Below are 13,510 nucleotides of genomic sequence, written 5' to 3'. Positions count from 1 at the left end.
AGGGAGAGGATAAACAGAGAGGAGAAGCGAGGCTTTTCACGCCTGTCCTGACCGGAAGCCTGCCTTCCTCCCCGGCCTCCAGGACGGCCTTTAAAAGCACCCTGCCTGATGGGAGCTGCCCTCCGGCTGGCAAGCCCAAAACGGCTGGAGGCCCTCCCCCTCCCCCTCTGAGTGGTCCCAAGACCAAGAAGAGCCACTCCCTGGATTCCCTCCAAAAGAGGAGAGAGGGTTTCTCCACCAAGACCTCCTCTGACTCGGGTGCCTCTTCTTCCTACAGCGGAGACAGTGGCAGAGACAAATGGACCCAGGGGCTGCCTAGGACTAAGAGTGTGGCCACCATGACCTCCTTGGTGCCTTTGGACTTACTCGGAGCTTCCACTTTTCGCCACCGCTGCAGCAACGGTGAACCTGCTTTCCTCTGCGGCGACGCTTCTCTCGCCTTTTTGCGGGCATGGAGAGACAGACGGGGGATTTGTATTTATTTTTCTTTTCTTTTCTTTTTGCAGAAAAAGCCCACTTGGTTCTTTTTGCCTCTCCTTTGTAATTGTCTACTTTTATTGCAGATTCTGGAGGGAGCCAGGCATGGTGGATCCGGTAGCGGATCCTGGCAAGGAAACATGCCCCGATCCCGGGGGTGCCGCGGGGGGAGAAGAGCCTGCGGCAGCCGCTACCTCCGCGACGACAGAGGCTGCAGTTCAGCCGGCCGCCTCCCCTCCGGCAGCGGCTCCTCCTCGAATCGGAGAGCCGGAGAAAGCTCGCCAAGAGTCGCCGATGCTGCACCTGGATCTGTACAACTTCGACTGTCCGGAAGCCGAAGGCAGCCGCTACGTGCTCACCAGTCCCCGCTCCCTTGAAGCCTGCGCTCGAAGTGCCGTCAAGCCGGTGGAGCTTCTGCCCCGGCCGCTCAGCGAGCTGATCAAGGAGGCCCCCGGCAAGTCTATGCGCGTAGCCGCCGGCCTCTATGAGGCCTACGAGATGGATCGGCAGAGGAAGCTGCAGCAGTGCCGGGAAGAGAGGGAGAGGATAATCCGAGAGGAGAAGCGGAGGCTTTTCACGCCTGTCCTGACCGGAAGCCTGCCTTCCTCCCCGGCCTCCAGGACGGCCTTTAAAAGCACCCTGCCTGATGGGAGCTGCCCTCCGGCTGGCAAGCCCAAAACGGCTGGAGGCCCTCCCCCTCCCCCTCTGAGTGGTCCCAAGACCAAGAAGAGCCACTCCCTGGATTCCCTCCAAAAGAGGAGAGAGGGTTTCTCCACCAAGACCTCCTCTGACTCGGGTGCCTCTTCTTCCTACAGCGGAGACAGTGGCAGAGACAAATGGACCCAGGGGCTGCCTAGGACTAAGAGTGTGGCCACCATGACCTCCTTGGTGGGCCGCAGTTTCAGCCTGAGTGACCTGAGCCACTCCCCGCAAACCACCCAGAAAGTGGAGAGGATTGTCAGGGAAGTGAAGCAGAAGAAAGGCTTCAAGGAGGTGTCCGACAGGGACCGAAAAATTGCTGCCCTGATGATAGCGAAGCACCAAGAGGAGAGCCTGTGGAAGGAGCAGCGGTACAGTGCCCACCTCCAGTGGGATGTGCAGAGGAGGGTGGTGGAGCAGAGGAGGGAGCTGGAGGAGCGGGAAAAGCAGCGTGCTTTGCTGCAGGGCCGTCGGATGTGGGAAACCCGGCTGGAGAAGCGACGTGGCAGGCTGACCCATACCTGGGAGGAGGCTGTCCAGATGAAGCAAAGGCAGACCTTGATGGAGGATGAGAAGTGGCGGGAACACGTGGAGAAGCAGGAGCGCCTGAAGAGAGAGAGGCTGCAGAAAGCTGCTCTGGAGGACAGGAAGAGGAAACGCCACCAAGAGCACAACCTGAAGGCTCAGGAAGAAAACAAGAAAGAAGTCCAGGTGCGAGAGGTGCAGCTCCTGCAAGAAAAGTTCACCTTGGCAGCTCAGAAGAAGCTTGTGAAGGAACAGCTGATTCAGAAAGAGAAGAAGCTGCTCAATCAAGCTGACAAGCAGAAACACGAAACCATTCTCAAGGGACTGGCTAAGCAGGAGGCCGAAGAGCGGGCAGTGCTGAGGGCAACCGTGGAAGGGAACCTGAGCAAAGCTCAAGAGAACTATGAGCAGCTCATTGAGAAAAGGAACCAGGAATTGAGAGAGAGAGCCAAGCGGGAAGATCTGCAGTTCCAGAGGGCCAAGCTGGCAGCAGAACGCAAAGACCAGGAGCAGAAGGAGCACATAAGAGCCTTAGCCCAAGCATCTGAGAGGAAGCTCCAGCATGCTACTCAGGTGGCTGAGGAAGTTGTTCAGCAGAAAGCTCGAAAGGTGGTGCAGAACCGGCTGGAAAAGGAGAAGATGCAGAAAGTAAACAAGAAGAAAGTCGATGAGTGTGAAGATATCCGCCGGAGGGAGATCCTGTTGTCTATTGAGAAAAAGCTGGAGCGAAGTGAACAAATTTGTAAGGAGAAAAAAAATGTCTTGGAAAGTGCAAAATCTGTGGCTCGGGCATCATTCCATGTGAGGGAAAAAGTCCGGGAAGAGATGAACATGCGTACCTTTGACAAGATGGCCTTTGAGGCAGAACTGCAGGCCACCCTAGTTAAAAAATGAATTGTCTTTTTTATTTGGGATTCGGTGGGGATTTCTGTTTTGCTGCCTATTGTCAGAATTGGGAGATTTTTTTAAAAAAAACTTTATTATTTTGTGGAGCACAAAAACTCGGGCATATACTTCATAGACCTTTTTCAAATGCTCTTGATATACATATTCAAAAAAATATTTCAACTATCTATACAAAGAAAATATGTATCCCTTCCTCTGTTGAATAAAATACTGTTTTCATGGAAAGAAATCAAGATACATACATTTTATATAATAAGAATTCCTTCCCCTCCTCAAGGGCCATTTCAGTTCCCTCAAGTTCAAATGAAGTATTATCATATTGATATAGCTGAGTCTTAATTTGAATGTCACTCTGCAATGGAACTTTTGATCTCTTATGTGTCCATATTTGAAAAGAGTTTATTTGGCCCATGTGGTGCACTTTATTTATCCTTGCTGTTGGAAACTCTCGGCCTTGTAACATTTTAATAACAAAATTGAAATTCTGATTCATGACATGAAAGCATGTGGAAAAACTTGTTCCAATAAAATTGCAAATGTGTAGAAAGTGTCATTTATACAATCCCTTTCATTGACTTTTATTTATTTATGTATTAATCAATTTAATATGGCTATCCGTCTCTCCAAAGAAATTCTGGGTAACAAGCAAACGGAAAAAAAACAAGGCTTTCCATTAAAACCAAATGAAAACAAAACAAGTGAAGGTCCAATTAAATTTCCATAATCACAGGGACCAATGCCAGAGCTCCCATAATTAACATCCTGGCTTCAATATCTGGGAGAAGACTTAGATCTCATCATCTACATTTCTCAAGATTCACAATGAAAAGAGTAAACCTTATATATATTATTATTAACATCAGTAATGATATATGCAAATAATTATGCCAAACCTATTGGGTCAACTTGAAAACATTATCATCTTGCTGCATTCAAATGTGTTCTAAGTATAGTGTACTTGCATAATAAAAGGATATCTTTGGATAAAAAGTAAGTATAACACTGCAGAGAAAGGTCTATGAAAATCTAATAGATTAATAATATACATTCATCAGCTTAACACTTATAATTGATGCACTTGTATATGTCAAGGATGTCTCAGTTGGGGCTAATAACAAAATATACTAACATGTTTTGAAATCAGTATGTTTTGTAATATCCCTGCTCAACAGGCAAGCACATTTTATTAATTGTGGAATATCTTTAATGATGTCTAACCCCATGAGAATTCTGTGCAGAAATAAATCACATTTATTCTCTGCTTAGCTGTTAAAATCAGAACATCTCACTATCCAAGTGGTATTTTACAAGTTTAGAAGAGGTTTGCTTTAAAAGCTCCAAGGCAGGGCCTATTTTTAAATAAGGCCATGATTTTAGGCAGCAGATGCTGGAAATGAGGTTGAGAAAGAACTAGCACTTAAGTAGTGGAAAACGAGGCTGGTTGGGTTATATGGAAGCAAGATATGCTTCTCTCCTGCTGCCAATGCGAAAGTAATCTCCAGCTGCTCATTGACATCTGTACATGAATATGGCAGGATAATATGATCTTGTCCTGGATTTAAAGATGAGCATCATGGTATGGTATTAAAAATGGCTATTATGAAATGGATAATGTTGCAAGCAAAATTTCCTTTAAAAATGGACAGATATATCAAAAATGTCTACCCTTCTAAGCAATTTTCTGGGTCACAAGCCTATACTTTGAGACCATATGCCAGATACCTTTTGTAAAAAGGAAGCCTCTTGAATGGTATATTTGAAATGTTTTTATTGTGTTGCTTAAAGGGTATGATAGTCGTGTTTTGGCATTGGATAGTATACACACAAAATGTGCAGGGTTTGGAATGTGTAAACTTGCAAATTTACTGAGTGCATTCAGAATAAACATGATTACAAAAGGCAGATTTACTTGGAGTAGCTTATATCCTGTGACAATATCCTGAACACCATCAAACAACAGTATTTGCTTATCCCAGGTAAATGAGAAAGACTGATTAGATGGATCAAAATGCCAAATCCAATCTAAATATCTGGCTGACTGTTCAGTGAACCGTAGTGGATAAAGTTTACTGGTTTTAAATTCCTAAACTTATCATAAGTGCAAATTTCTGGCTGGAAACTGCATTTGATACAGGTTCATGTTATTAAGCAATCAAAAACAAATCATGTAAACTACATTGACTAATATAACTTTAATTCAATTTAAATGTCAAGCCAAATTTAGATTTTACTGAAGAGTGGTCCTTCAATTAAAAACCAAGAGAAGTCTTTCACTGAAAAAAGGAAGTGTTTCTTAAAACATGACATTGTAGCTGGTCAGAATATTGTTAAGTTCAAGGGGATGCATTCTTACACATGTACAGTATAAATAAAATCTGGTGAGGCACTTGAAGTCAGATTATTGTAGAGTTTTCTATTTCAACCTCTTGTTGTCCAGATATGTTGACTTCCATCTTCCAAAATACCTAGTTAGTGTGAGAAACACACAATAGTTGAGAATCATGAGAGCTAATTTACCTGGAGGGCACCATGCTACAAAAAAATCAGCATTATTTTATAGAGGAAATTCTGTTACAGGTAGGCAAAATTTCATTTGCAGAAGGGCTGCATCCATGGAAAGTGTTTGTTGGCTTCCCTTGTGCTTTTTCATCTATCTACAACTAAAACTCATGTGTGTTTGATATTTTGCTTTTGGGACAACCTGACACCCCCACCCCCACTCCATATTGTCGTCCTTGAAATCTGCGGTCTTTAGAAAGCCAGTCAAGACCTGGCTCTTTTCCCAGGTTATGGGGTTCAGATGAGGTAAATCCCAGATGGTTGAGCAGCAGCATTTTTTAATCTGGTTGCCATGTTATAATTTACTATATTAGTTGTCTTTTAGTGGATTAATTTTTTCCTCGCTTAAATTGGGTTTATGGTGATTTCATGTTGAAACTAAATAGATATTATATTTTTGTTTCATTTTTTATTGGTTTCCTTTGTTTTGTTGAATTTAGGACCATATAGTGCCTGTTTTAGTGTTATGTACCATGTTTTATCAACTATTCCCCTCCCCCCGAATGGCATTGATGCTGGCAGAATGTACAATGATTACTAAATTAATCATCCTAGCTGTTGTAACCTCTCCCACAGAGATTTATAAACAGAACATCCAGATTATTTCCATTTTCTTATTTTGCCATCTGCTTTGTGAAGCTATGGAGGACAGTGAAAGTTTAATATTGAGGCTTTTCAAGACATTCTTTATTGCTTATTGACTATCCTCTTCTCCTACCTATCACAAAATGTCTGATGTTAATTTTTTTTTTGCCACTCACACACGCACACACATTAGTGTTTATCTTGCAGTGAGAAAAGCATGCTATGCCACACAAGGCCTTTAGGTCAGGGGTCTCCAACCTTGGCAACTTGAAGACTTGTGGACTTCAACTCCCAGAATTCCTCAGCCAACCTCCAATTCTGGGGGTTGAAGTCCACAAGTCTTCAAGTTGCCAAGGTTGGAGACCCCTGCTTTAGGTGATATATCCATCCAGCCTTTGGCTTCTTTTCTGAAACTAACAATGATTACCCTGTTTCCCTGAAAATAAGACCCTGTCTTATATTTTTTTGAACCCTGAAATAAACGCTTGGCCTTATTGCCATGCGCTCAAAAGCCCGATTGGGCTTATTATCAGGGGATGTCTTATTTTGGGGAAAATAGGGTAAGTTTCTAATAATGATGTACGTCTCCCAGAGTCACTTGTGGCGATGGGCAGTTATAAAAATCAAATAAATAAATAAAAATAAATAATAATCTCAAACATTTTGTCGAGCCCAGCTCCGGCTCGACACATGACGCTACAAGGAGCTGGATCCTGGGAAGAGCCCCAATCAAAGATCCAAAAGGATGAATTATCAAGGACTTGTTCGAGGGCTGCAAGAATCTGCGTTTGGGAAGCAGGGGGAGGGGACTATCACACTGGCGGCCAGGATAGAGGGAGATGAGGGCTAGGTGTCATGAAGAGCTGCTTTAGTTCCAGGATCTGGCAGATGGCAGCTGGGGCTGTCAGACGAGGAGGGAGAGAGCGGCTGGGCGTCCAATCAACGGAGCAGCTCAGCCATGGGGCGGGGCATGAGCAGCGCGGGATGTTTAAAAGGGGCTGAGAGGCAGCAGCTCTCTGTGCTGACTTTGTACAGAGAGACCTCAACTATCACTGAGACCCAGTTTGTAGCAGACCCAATAAATGAAGTCACGGGTGGAAAGAAAACCAAGCTGGCTTGTTTCTTCTCACAGCGTCTGACACAACTGTGGCTGAGCTAGCTGAGAGATTTATTTATTTATTTGAAAAAAAAGTATCTAGAACTGTCTGCTCTGTATCATTTATTCCAGTGGTCCCTAACTTTTCCAGCTTGGTGGATGGGGAGAGGTGGAGAGGGAATGGTTCTGTGTGAGTGGCAGGTGCACGCACACATAGCTCCATTTGCACAAGTGGTGGGCATGAGTGCACGCAGCTCACACAAATGGAGCTGTGCACGCATGTGCTGCTTGTGCAAGTGGAGCTACGCATGTGTTTGCCCAGCACTTGCACGGCCAGGGGGTTGGGGACCCCTGATTTATTCATTTAAACGGACACATCTTTCCCCCAAAACCTGAAAGGTAGCGTTCGCTAATAGGAAAAGAAACTCGGCCATCTCTGAATGATGATGTTTTGTTTGTTTCATTTTGAATTTCTTCTATCTTTATAGAGTATTTTTCTTAGGTTTCATACACTTCGTGCATATATTCATTACCACAGCACAGCAAATATCCTTTATGATGGATGTCCTGCAATTGCAGAGAAAGGAAATATAACAGACTCAATACAGAGTCCTTAAGTTATAATCGCAACTGAGCCCAAAATTTATGTTCCTAAGTGAAACATTTGTTAACTGAATTTGTCCCATTTTACGACTTTTCTTGCCACGGTTGTTAAGTGAATCATTGCATTTGTTAAGTTAGTAACATGGTTGTTAGGTGAATCTGGATTCCCCATGGACTTTGCTTGTCAGAAATGCAAAAGAGGATCACATGACCCTCAGGACACAGCAAACCATCATAAATATGAACCAGGTGCCAACCATCGGAATTTTGATCATGTGACCGAGGGGATGCTGCAGCGGTTGTAGATGTGAAAAACGGTCATAAGTCACTTTTTTCAGTGCCGTTGTACTTTTGAACGGTCACTAAATGAACTATTGTAAGTCAAGGATTACCTGTATAGTACAGTAACTCTTTAAGTATTCATTGTCCTGTGTAGCTGCACAAAGCAGGTGGCGAAATGAGTATGAAAATAATCTGGATGCTCGATTTAGAACTCTTGTGGGGGGGGCAACAAACATCATTTAGAATGTTTAATTTATTATTTTATATTCTGTCACCATTAAAGCCATGTTGGGGGACAGTTAATACAAAATTGATACTTAATATTAAATTACGGGTTGGCGCTATAAGGTTTTTCAGACATTGCTGATCTCTACTTCCCAGGATCCCACATTAAAAGAAGCTTCCAAAGAACCACGACTCCTTTCCATCTCCTGTATCTTGCTGGTACTTGCAACAACAGTTAATGTTATGCTGTGAGTTCGATTCTAGGTAGAGGCCATTATACTTGCTGTATTTTGAATGCATTGAAGTACAATAACATTCTATCATGTTTTCTTTGGTGCAATAAGGGATTTATTGACCAAAATCAGAGGCCCAAAGCACATAGTGAAAAGCTTAGCCATTCTCATTAAAATTATACTTGAGCATATGCACACAAAATATCTTATTGATAAACAGACCATGCTCACCAAAAAAAAAGACCCTCTGGAAATTTTATTTCCCATCTAGGTAGCTTCTGTGGCTGCTGTTGTGGTTCGCCAGCAGCCTGTGGAGCTGGCAATGGAGTCGGGACAGGAGTGATGAGGCTGAGGAAGAGCGTGGGCCAGTCCTGGAGGCTGGGGAAGGCCCAGATGAGGGCTCTGTGTCAGAGGCTGAGGTGGGGCCAGGGCCATCAGGGAGTGAGGTGCGGACTCCAGAGCCTCTAGAGTCTGACAGTAGTGAGGCAGAGGAACAGGAGGAGCCTGTTCCTAATGCATGCATGAGAAGAACTGCCAGAAGGCAACAGCAGCTCAAGCAAAGAGGACAACTCGGGATGATTGGCTCCTCCCATAAGGCTTAAAACAGATCAGCAATGGCATTTGGGCTTTGCAGGAAAACAACGTTAAAACTTTGTTTTCTTGCATTTATTTTTTATTGGTGTCTTCTGAACTTTTGCCAAAAAAGACTTTTGGCAGTTTGCCTAATTGGACCAAGGTTGGTAATAGGACTGAGGAATTTGTTGTTGGGTGAAATTTGCTTTAATTTAGTTGAACTACGTTCTCTAAGTAATTCTCAGCTGTTTGAATAAAGTTTGTTTGTTTTTACACTGACTGAGTTTCCTACCACCTACTACTGGGGCCTGGGTCACAACAGCTGCCACATGTTATTAGAAAGGTGAAGCACAGGTAAAATCTAAACAAACAAGTGAGCAGAAAGGTAAAAAGATGTGGAATAAAATGTAAAAATTATTTTTAGCAGATGAAATATAGGTTATATATAACATGCTTCCAATAGAAGAGAATGTATGTAGCTCAGATCTGAACTGAAGAGTCCTTGGTAGTTCCTGATATTTGTTATCTTATGAGTGCGTGAAGTATTCTGAGCTTCGGATCTTTCATCACCCAAATAGGTAATGTCAGGAGTTCAAGTGAATGTGGTCTTCACTGCTGTTCTTAAGGATATACAATGTTATTGCATGGGCCATCTGGTTTTTCCATATCCTCACAATTAAAACACCCTGTTTGGATTTTTAAACAGGTGTTGTGACCTAGGCCCAAGTAGTTCTTACCAGACACAATCAGGCCTAAACAAACATATTTTATTAGAACAGCTGAGAATTACTTCATTCTCAGTTTAGTCCAAATTAAGTCCAAAACAAAGTCCTTCAGAAAAAGTCCTTCAGCTTTATCACAAACCTTTGTCGTTTTTGGCACCCTGCCAAAGACTTTTCTTGGCAAGGACCCCACGAAGTTCAGACACAGGAGATGCTGACAAGAAACAATTGTAGCAACGTTGCTTTCCTACAAAGAACCCAAGAGCCGTTGCTGCTCTTTTAAGCCTTATGGGAGGGGCCAGTCATGTCCTGGCCTTACTCCCATGTCGTCCTTTTTGCTTTAGCTGCTCTTGCCTTCTGGCAGCTCTTCGCATGCATGCACTAGGAACAGGCTCCTCCTGTTCCTCTGCTCTCTGCTGTCTGCCTCTGGAGGCTCCAGAGTCCGTGCATCGCTCCCAGATGGCCCTGGCCCCATCTCTGCCTCAGACGCAGAGCCCTCGTCCAGGCCTTCCCCTGACTCCAAGACTGACCCATTGTCCTCCCCAGCCTCCTCATTGTCCGACTCCACTGCCAGCTCCGCAGGCTGAACCCTTTAAAAGCATTTTTTCTACAACCCCTTTGGCCAAAGAGGTTGTTAAATAAAAGCTTTTAAAAGGCTCCTCTGGCAATCCCAGCTGAGTTGCCTGATCGTCAGAACCTTTTAAAAGCATTTTTTACAACCTCTTCGGCCAAAGAGGTTGTAGAAAAATGCTTTTAAAAGGTTCTGGCGACCAGGCAACTCAGCTGGGATTGTCAAAACCCTTTAAAAGCTTTTTTCCCTCTGGCGATTCCAGCTGAGTTGTCTGATCATCATAGGCTTTTAAAAGCATTTTTTTACAACCTCTTCGGCCGAAGAGGTCGTAGAAAAAATGCTTTTAAAAGTAAAAAAAAAAAGTTGGCCATGCCCACTCAGTCACATTACCCCCCCCCCCACCAAGCCACACCCACAGAACCGATAGTAACAAATTTTACATTTCACCCCGATCAAAAGTTGAAATTAAGATTGTCAGGAGAAATATCAACAACCTCAGATATGCAGATGATACCACTCTAACGACAGAAAGTGAAGAGGAACTAAAGAACCACTTGATGCTGGTGAAGAAGGAGAGTGCGAAAATTGGCTTGAAACTCAACATTAAGAAAACTAAGATCATGGCATCCGGCCCTCTCAATTCCTGGCAAATAGATAGGGAAGAAATGGAGGTAGTGATAGATTTTATTTTGCTGGGTTCCAAGATCACTGCAGATGTGGACTGCAGCCAAGAAATTAAAAGACACTTGCTCCTGGGGAGGAAAGCTATGGCAAATCTAGACAGCATACTAAAAAGCAGAGACATCACCCTGCCAACAAAAGTGCGATTAGCCAAGGCTATGGTTTTCCCAGTTGCGATGTATGGCTGTGAAAGTTGGACCATAAGAAAGGTTGAGCACCAAAGAATTGAGGCCTTTGAACTATGATGCTGGAGAAGACTCCTGCGAGTCCCTTGGACTGCAAGGTGAACAAACCGGTCAGTCCTAGAGGAGATCAACCTTGACTGCTCTTTAGAAGGCCAGATCCTGAAGATGAAACTTAAATACTTTGGCCACCTAATGAGAAGGAAGGACTCACTGGAGAAGAGCCTAATGCTGGGAAAGATTGAGGGCAAAGGAAGAAGGGGATGACAGAGAATGAGGTGGCTGGATGGAGTCATTGAAGCAGCTGGTGTAAGCTTAAATGGACTCCAGGGGTTGGTAGAGGACAGGAAGGCCTGGAGGAACATTGTCCATGGGGTCATGGTGGGTCAGACACGACTTCCCAACGAACAACAACTTACTTCTTACAAACCCCTGCTTATATCCAGTAGCACAGGTGTGTGATGTCCTCAAATAGCAATAGGAAAAGAAATACATCTTGCTCAAACAGAAGTAAACATGCTGCCATTACATTTAAGGTCCATTCTGGAGAAGTTGGGTAGGGAAAGGGATGAACCAAGAGCAAATGCTTTTGTCCTGTTTGAATTTATTGCCTCTTGGGATCCCACAAAGGCTTCAGTGAGCAGCTGTTCTGCACCAGTTTCAAATAGTCTGGCATGGTAATAAAGAAGAACAGATGGTGCCACTGCCTGGGCTTGGAGCATCAGTTAGAATAGGCTTTCCCCATCTAGTGATTTCCAGATGCATAGGCTTGTAGCTGCAATCAGGCTATGCTAGGAGTTGTGATCTATAATATGATTGGGTTAGGTTTAGTTGTCCATGTGAACATAAATATTATGATGTGCAGATCATAGTTAACATTGTGGCTTAGCATTGTGAGTGACCAAGACCACTGGGGCTAGTTTAAATATAGTGGTTAAAACAAACAAAAGCTTTAAAACAATATGTGAACGCAGAGCATGTAATGTGCAGCATTACATTCTATTTCTCTCCTTCTTTGGAAAAAGCCACTCCGTACCCTCCAAATATACAGCTATTTTTATATATCCAAAATTAAATTACATTGCTATTTGGTTTCAGCAGGATACAGTTCCAGACATGCATTTATTTATGTAATAAATGCAATCACTCTCAACTCAGTGATTAGTACACAAGATAAAAATTATCATACAACACGAACGGAAAACTATGATAATCCAGAGATTAAAATATCAACAAATGAAGCCTTCCTGCTTAGTGTTTCAAAAGCTTGATGCCTTTATGGTAAGGCTGTTGGCATCGTTGCTATAGTAACCCAAGATTTATCCCTTTGATCCAAATGTATTCATCCAATTCTTGTTAGCTCTGCCCCTCCCAAGTCTTGCATTGTGCTGTAAATCAAATTCCCTCTAGCATAAAAACCCTTAATGGTTGTACATTTTATGATCTTTTACTGCTATTTAATGTTTCCTTACAACTCTTTGGAACACACAAGAAAAACAGGTAACTTTTCCCTTATAATTTAGGTGGGAAAATATAGCATAGACAAAAGCACTTGTTTTGTCCAGACCTGAATATTGGGGTGTGGGGAAATCATTTTAAAACCTCAGGCAGTTCATGGAAATCTTCCTTGGAATAATAAGAATCTTGCCCTTAGCCTAACTGGGGAGCTTTGTCTTTGAAATTTATTCTCTAGTGCTGCTGTGCCATCTAACACAGCTCAATTTCTGTTTTTACTTACTGATATAAAATGTAGAAATATCACTTGCTTGTAAGCCGTCCTTAAACAATGCAAAACCAAAGCATGATTTACTTTTTTTAAAAATAAAAACACAAAAAATATCCAAACTAAAAGAAAAAGGGGGGAAAAGGTGATGTTCTTTATGTCTGCAGGTGTTCAACAGCAACGTTTTAATTTAAATTATATAGTTTTTCCATTAGACTTCATGGCTAACCCATCAATAGGATAGCTATCCATGCTTATATTTCAAACACTGATGCAGAAAAAGAGGAGGTTAATAAGTTTCATGGTCAAGTTCAAACCGATGAGTGACTGAACATGTAAGCAGGGCATGCTGCTTGTGATTGTAGACTGGAAAGCCAAAGTTGAAAATTGTAAGGAGAAAATATAACTGGACTATATGGCCTAGGAAATAGAAATGTAACAGAAAAATTACTTATAAGTTTACCACTCCAGTTTTTATTTTATTGTTATCACCGTCTTAACCAAAATACACGAACATCATCAGACTGAGTACGTGCTGGTCCATTTTGTAAAATAGGAGAATAAAAGACTGTCATTTTAAGACTAAATTGCAAATTGATCATGTAGAAATAATAGTTTTCATAGAAATCCCCCTTAGAACCCCGAGGATAAAGAAAAGCATATGCCTTCCTGACAAATATTTTTTTAAAAGAAAAGGAATCCATTTTTTTGGGATAAATTGGAAGAAGTGAACTTCGCATATCAAGAAAAAAGATTTAGACTGAATTTCATAGAAGTGAAGGAGCACCTGTACAAGATTTGGATTCATCATCCTCTTAAAATAAAAAGAAAAATGAAATATAAATACTTAACATGGAACACTAATAGG

At 42.6% G+C, this 13,510-nt stretch overlaps 1 protein-coding gene across 1 annotated transcript; it reads left to right on the top strand.

Moving 5' to 3' along the window:
- Positions 1 to 370: 370 nt before the first annotated feature.
- CCDC177 (coiled-coil domain containing 177) lies at positions 371 to 3,102 on the top strand. Its single transcript, XM_058165518.1, has 2 exons — positions 371 to 402; positions 564 to 3,102. Exon 2 carries the CDS (start codon positions 583 to 585, stop codon positions 2,593 to 2,595), a length of 2,013 nt encoding a protein of 670 aa, XP_058021501.1. The 5' UTR covers positions 371 to 402; positions 564 to 582; the 3' UTR covers positions 2,596 to 3,102.
- The last annotated feature ends 10,408 nt before the right edge of the window (positions 3,103 to 13,510 follow it).

This window comes from Ahaetulla prasina, chromosome 1 (assembly GCF_028640845.1).
Source record: "Ahaetulla prasina isolate Xishuangbanna chromosome 1, ASM2864084v1, whole genome shotgun sequence".
NCBI lineage: Eukaryota > Metazoa > Chordata > Lepidosauria > Squamata > Colubridae > Ahaetulla > Ahaetulla prasina.
Note: the sequence above shows the minus strand (reverse complement) of the source record. Positions and strands in the feature narration are given on the sequence as shown.

Excerpts from the sequence above, each read along its gene's own strand:
- CCDC177 (XM_058165518.1), top strand. The coding sequence starts at position 583 with ATGGTGGATCCGGTAGCGGATCCTGGCAAGGAAACATGCCCCGATCCC.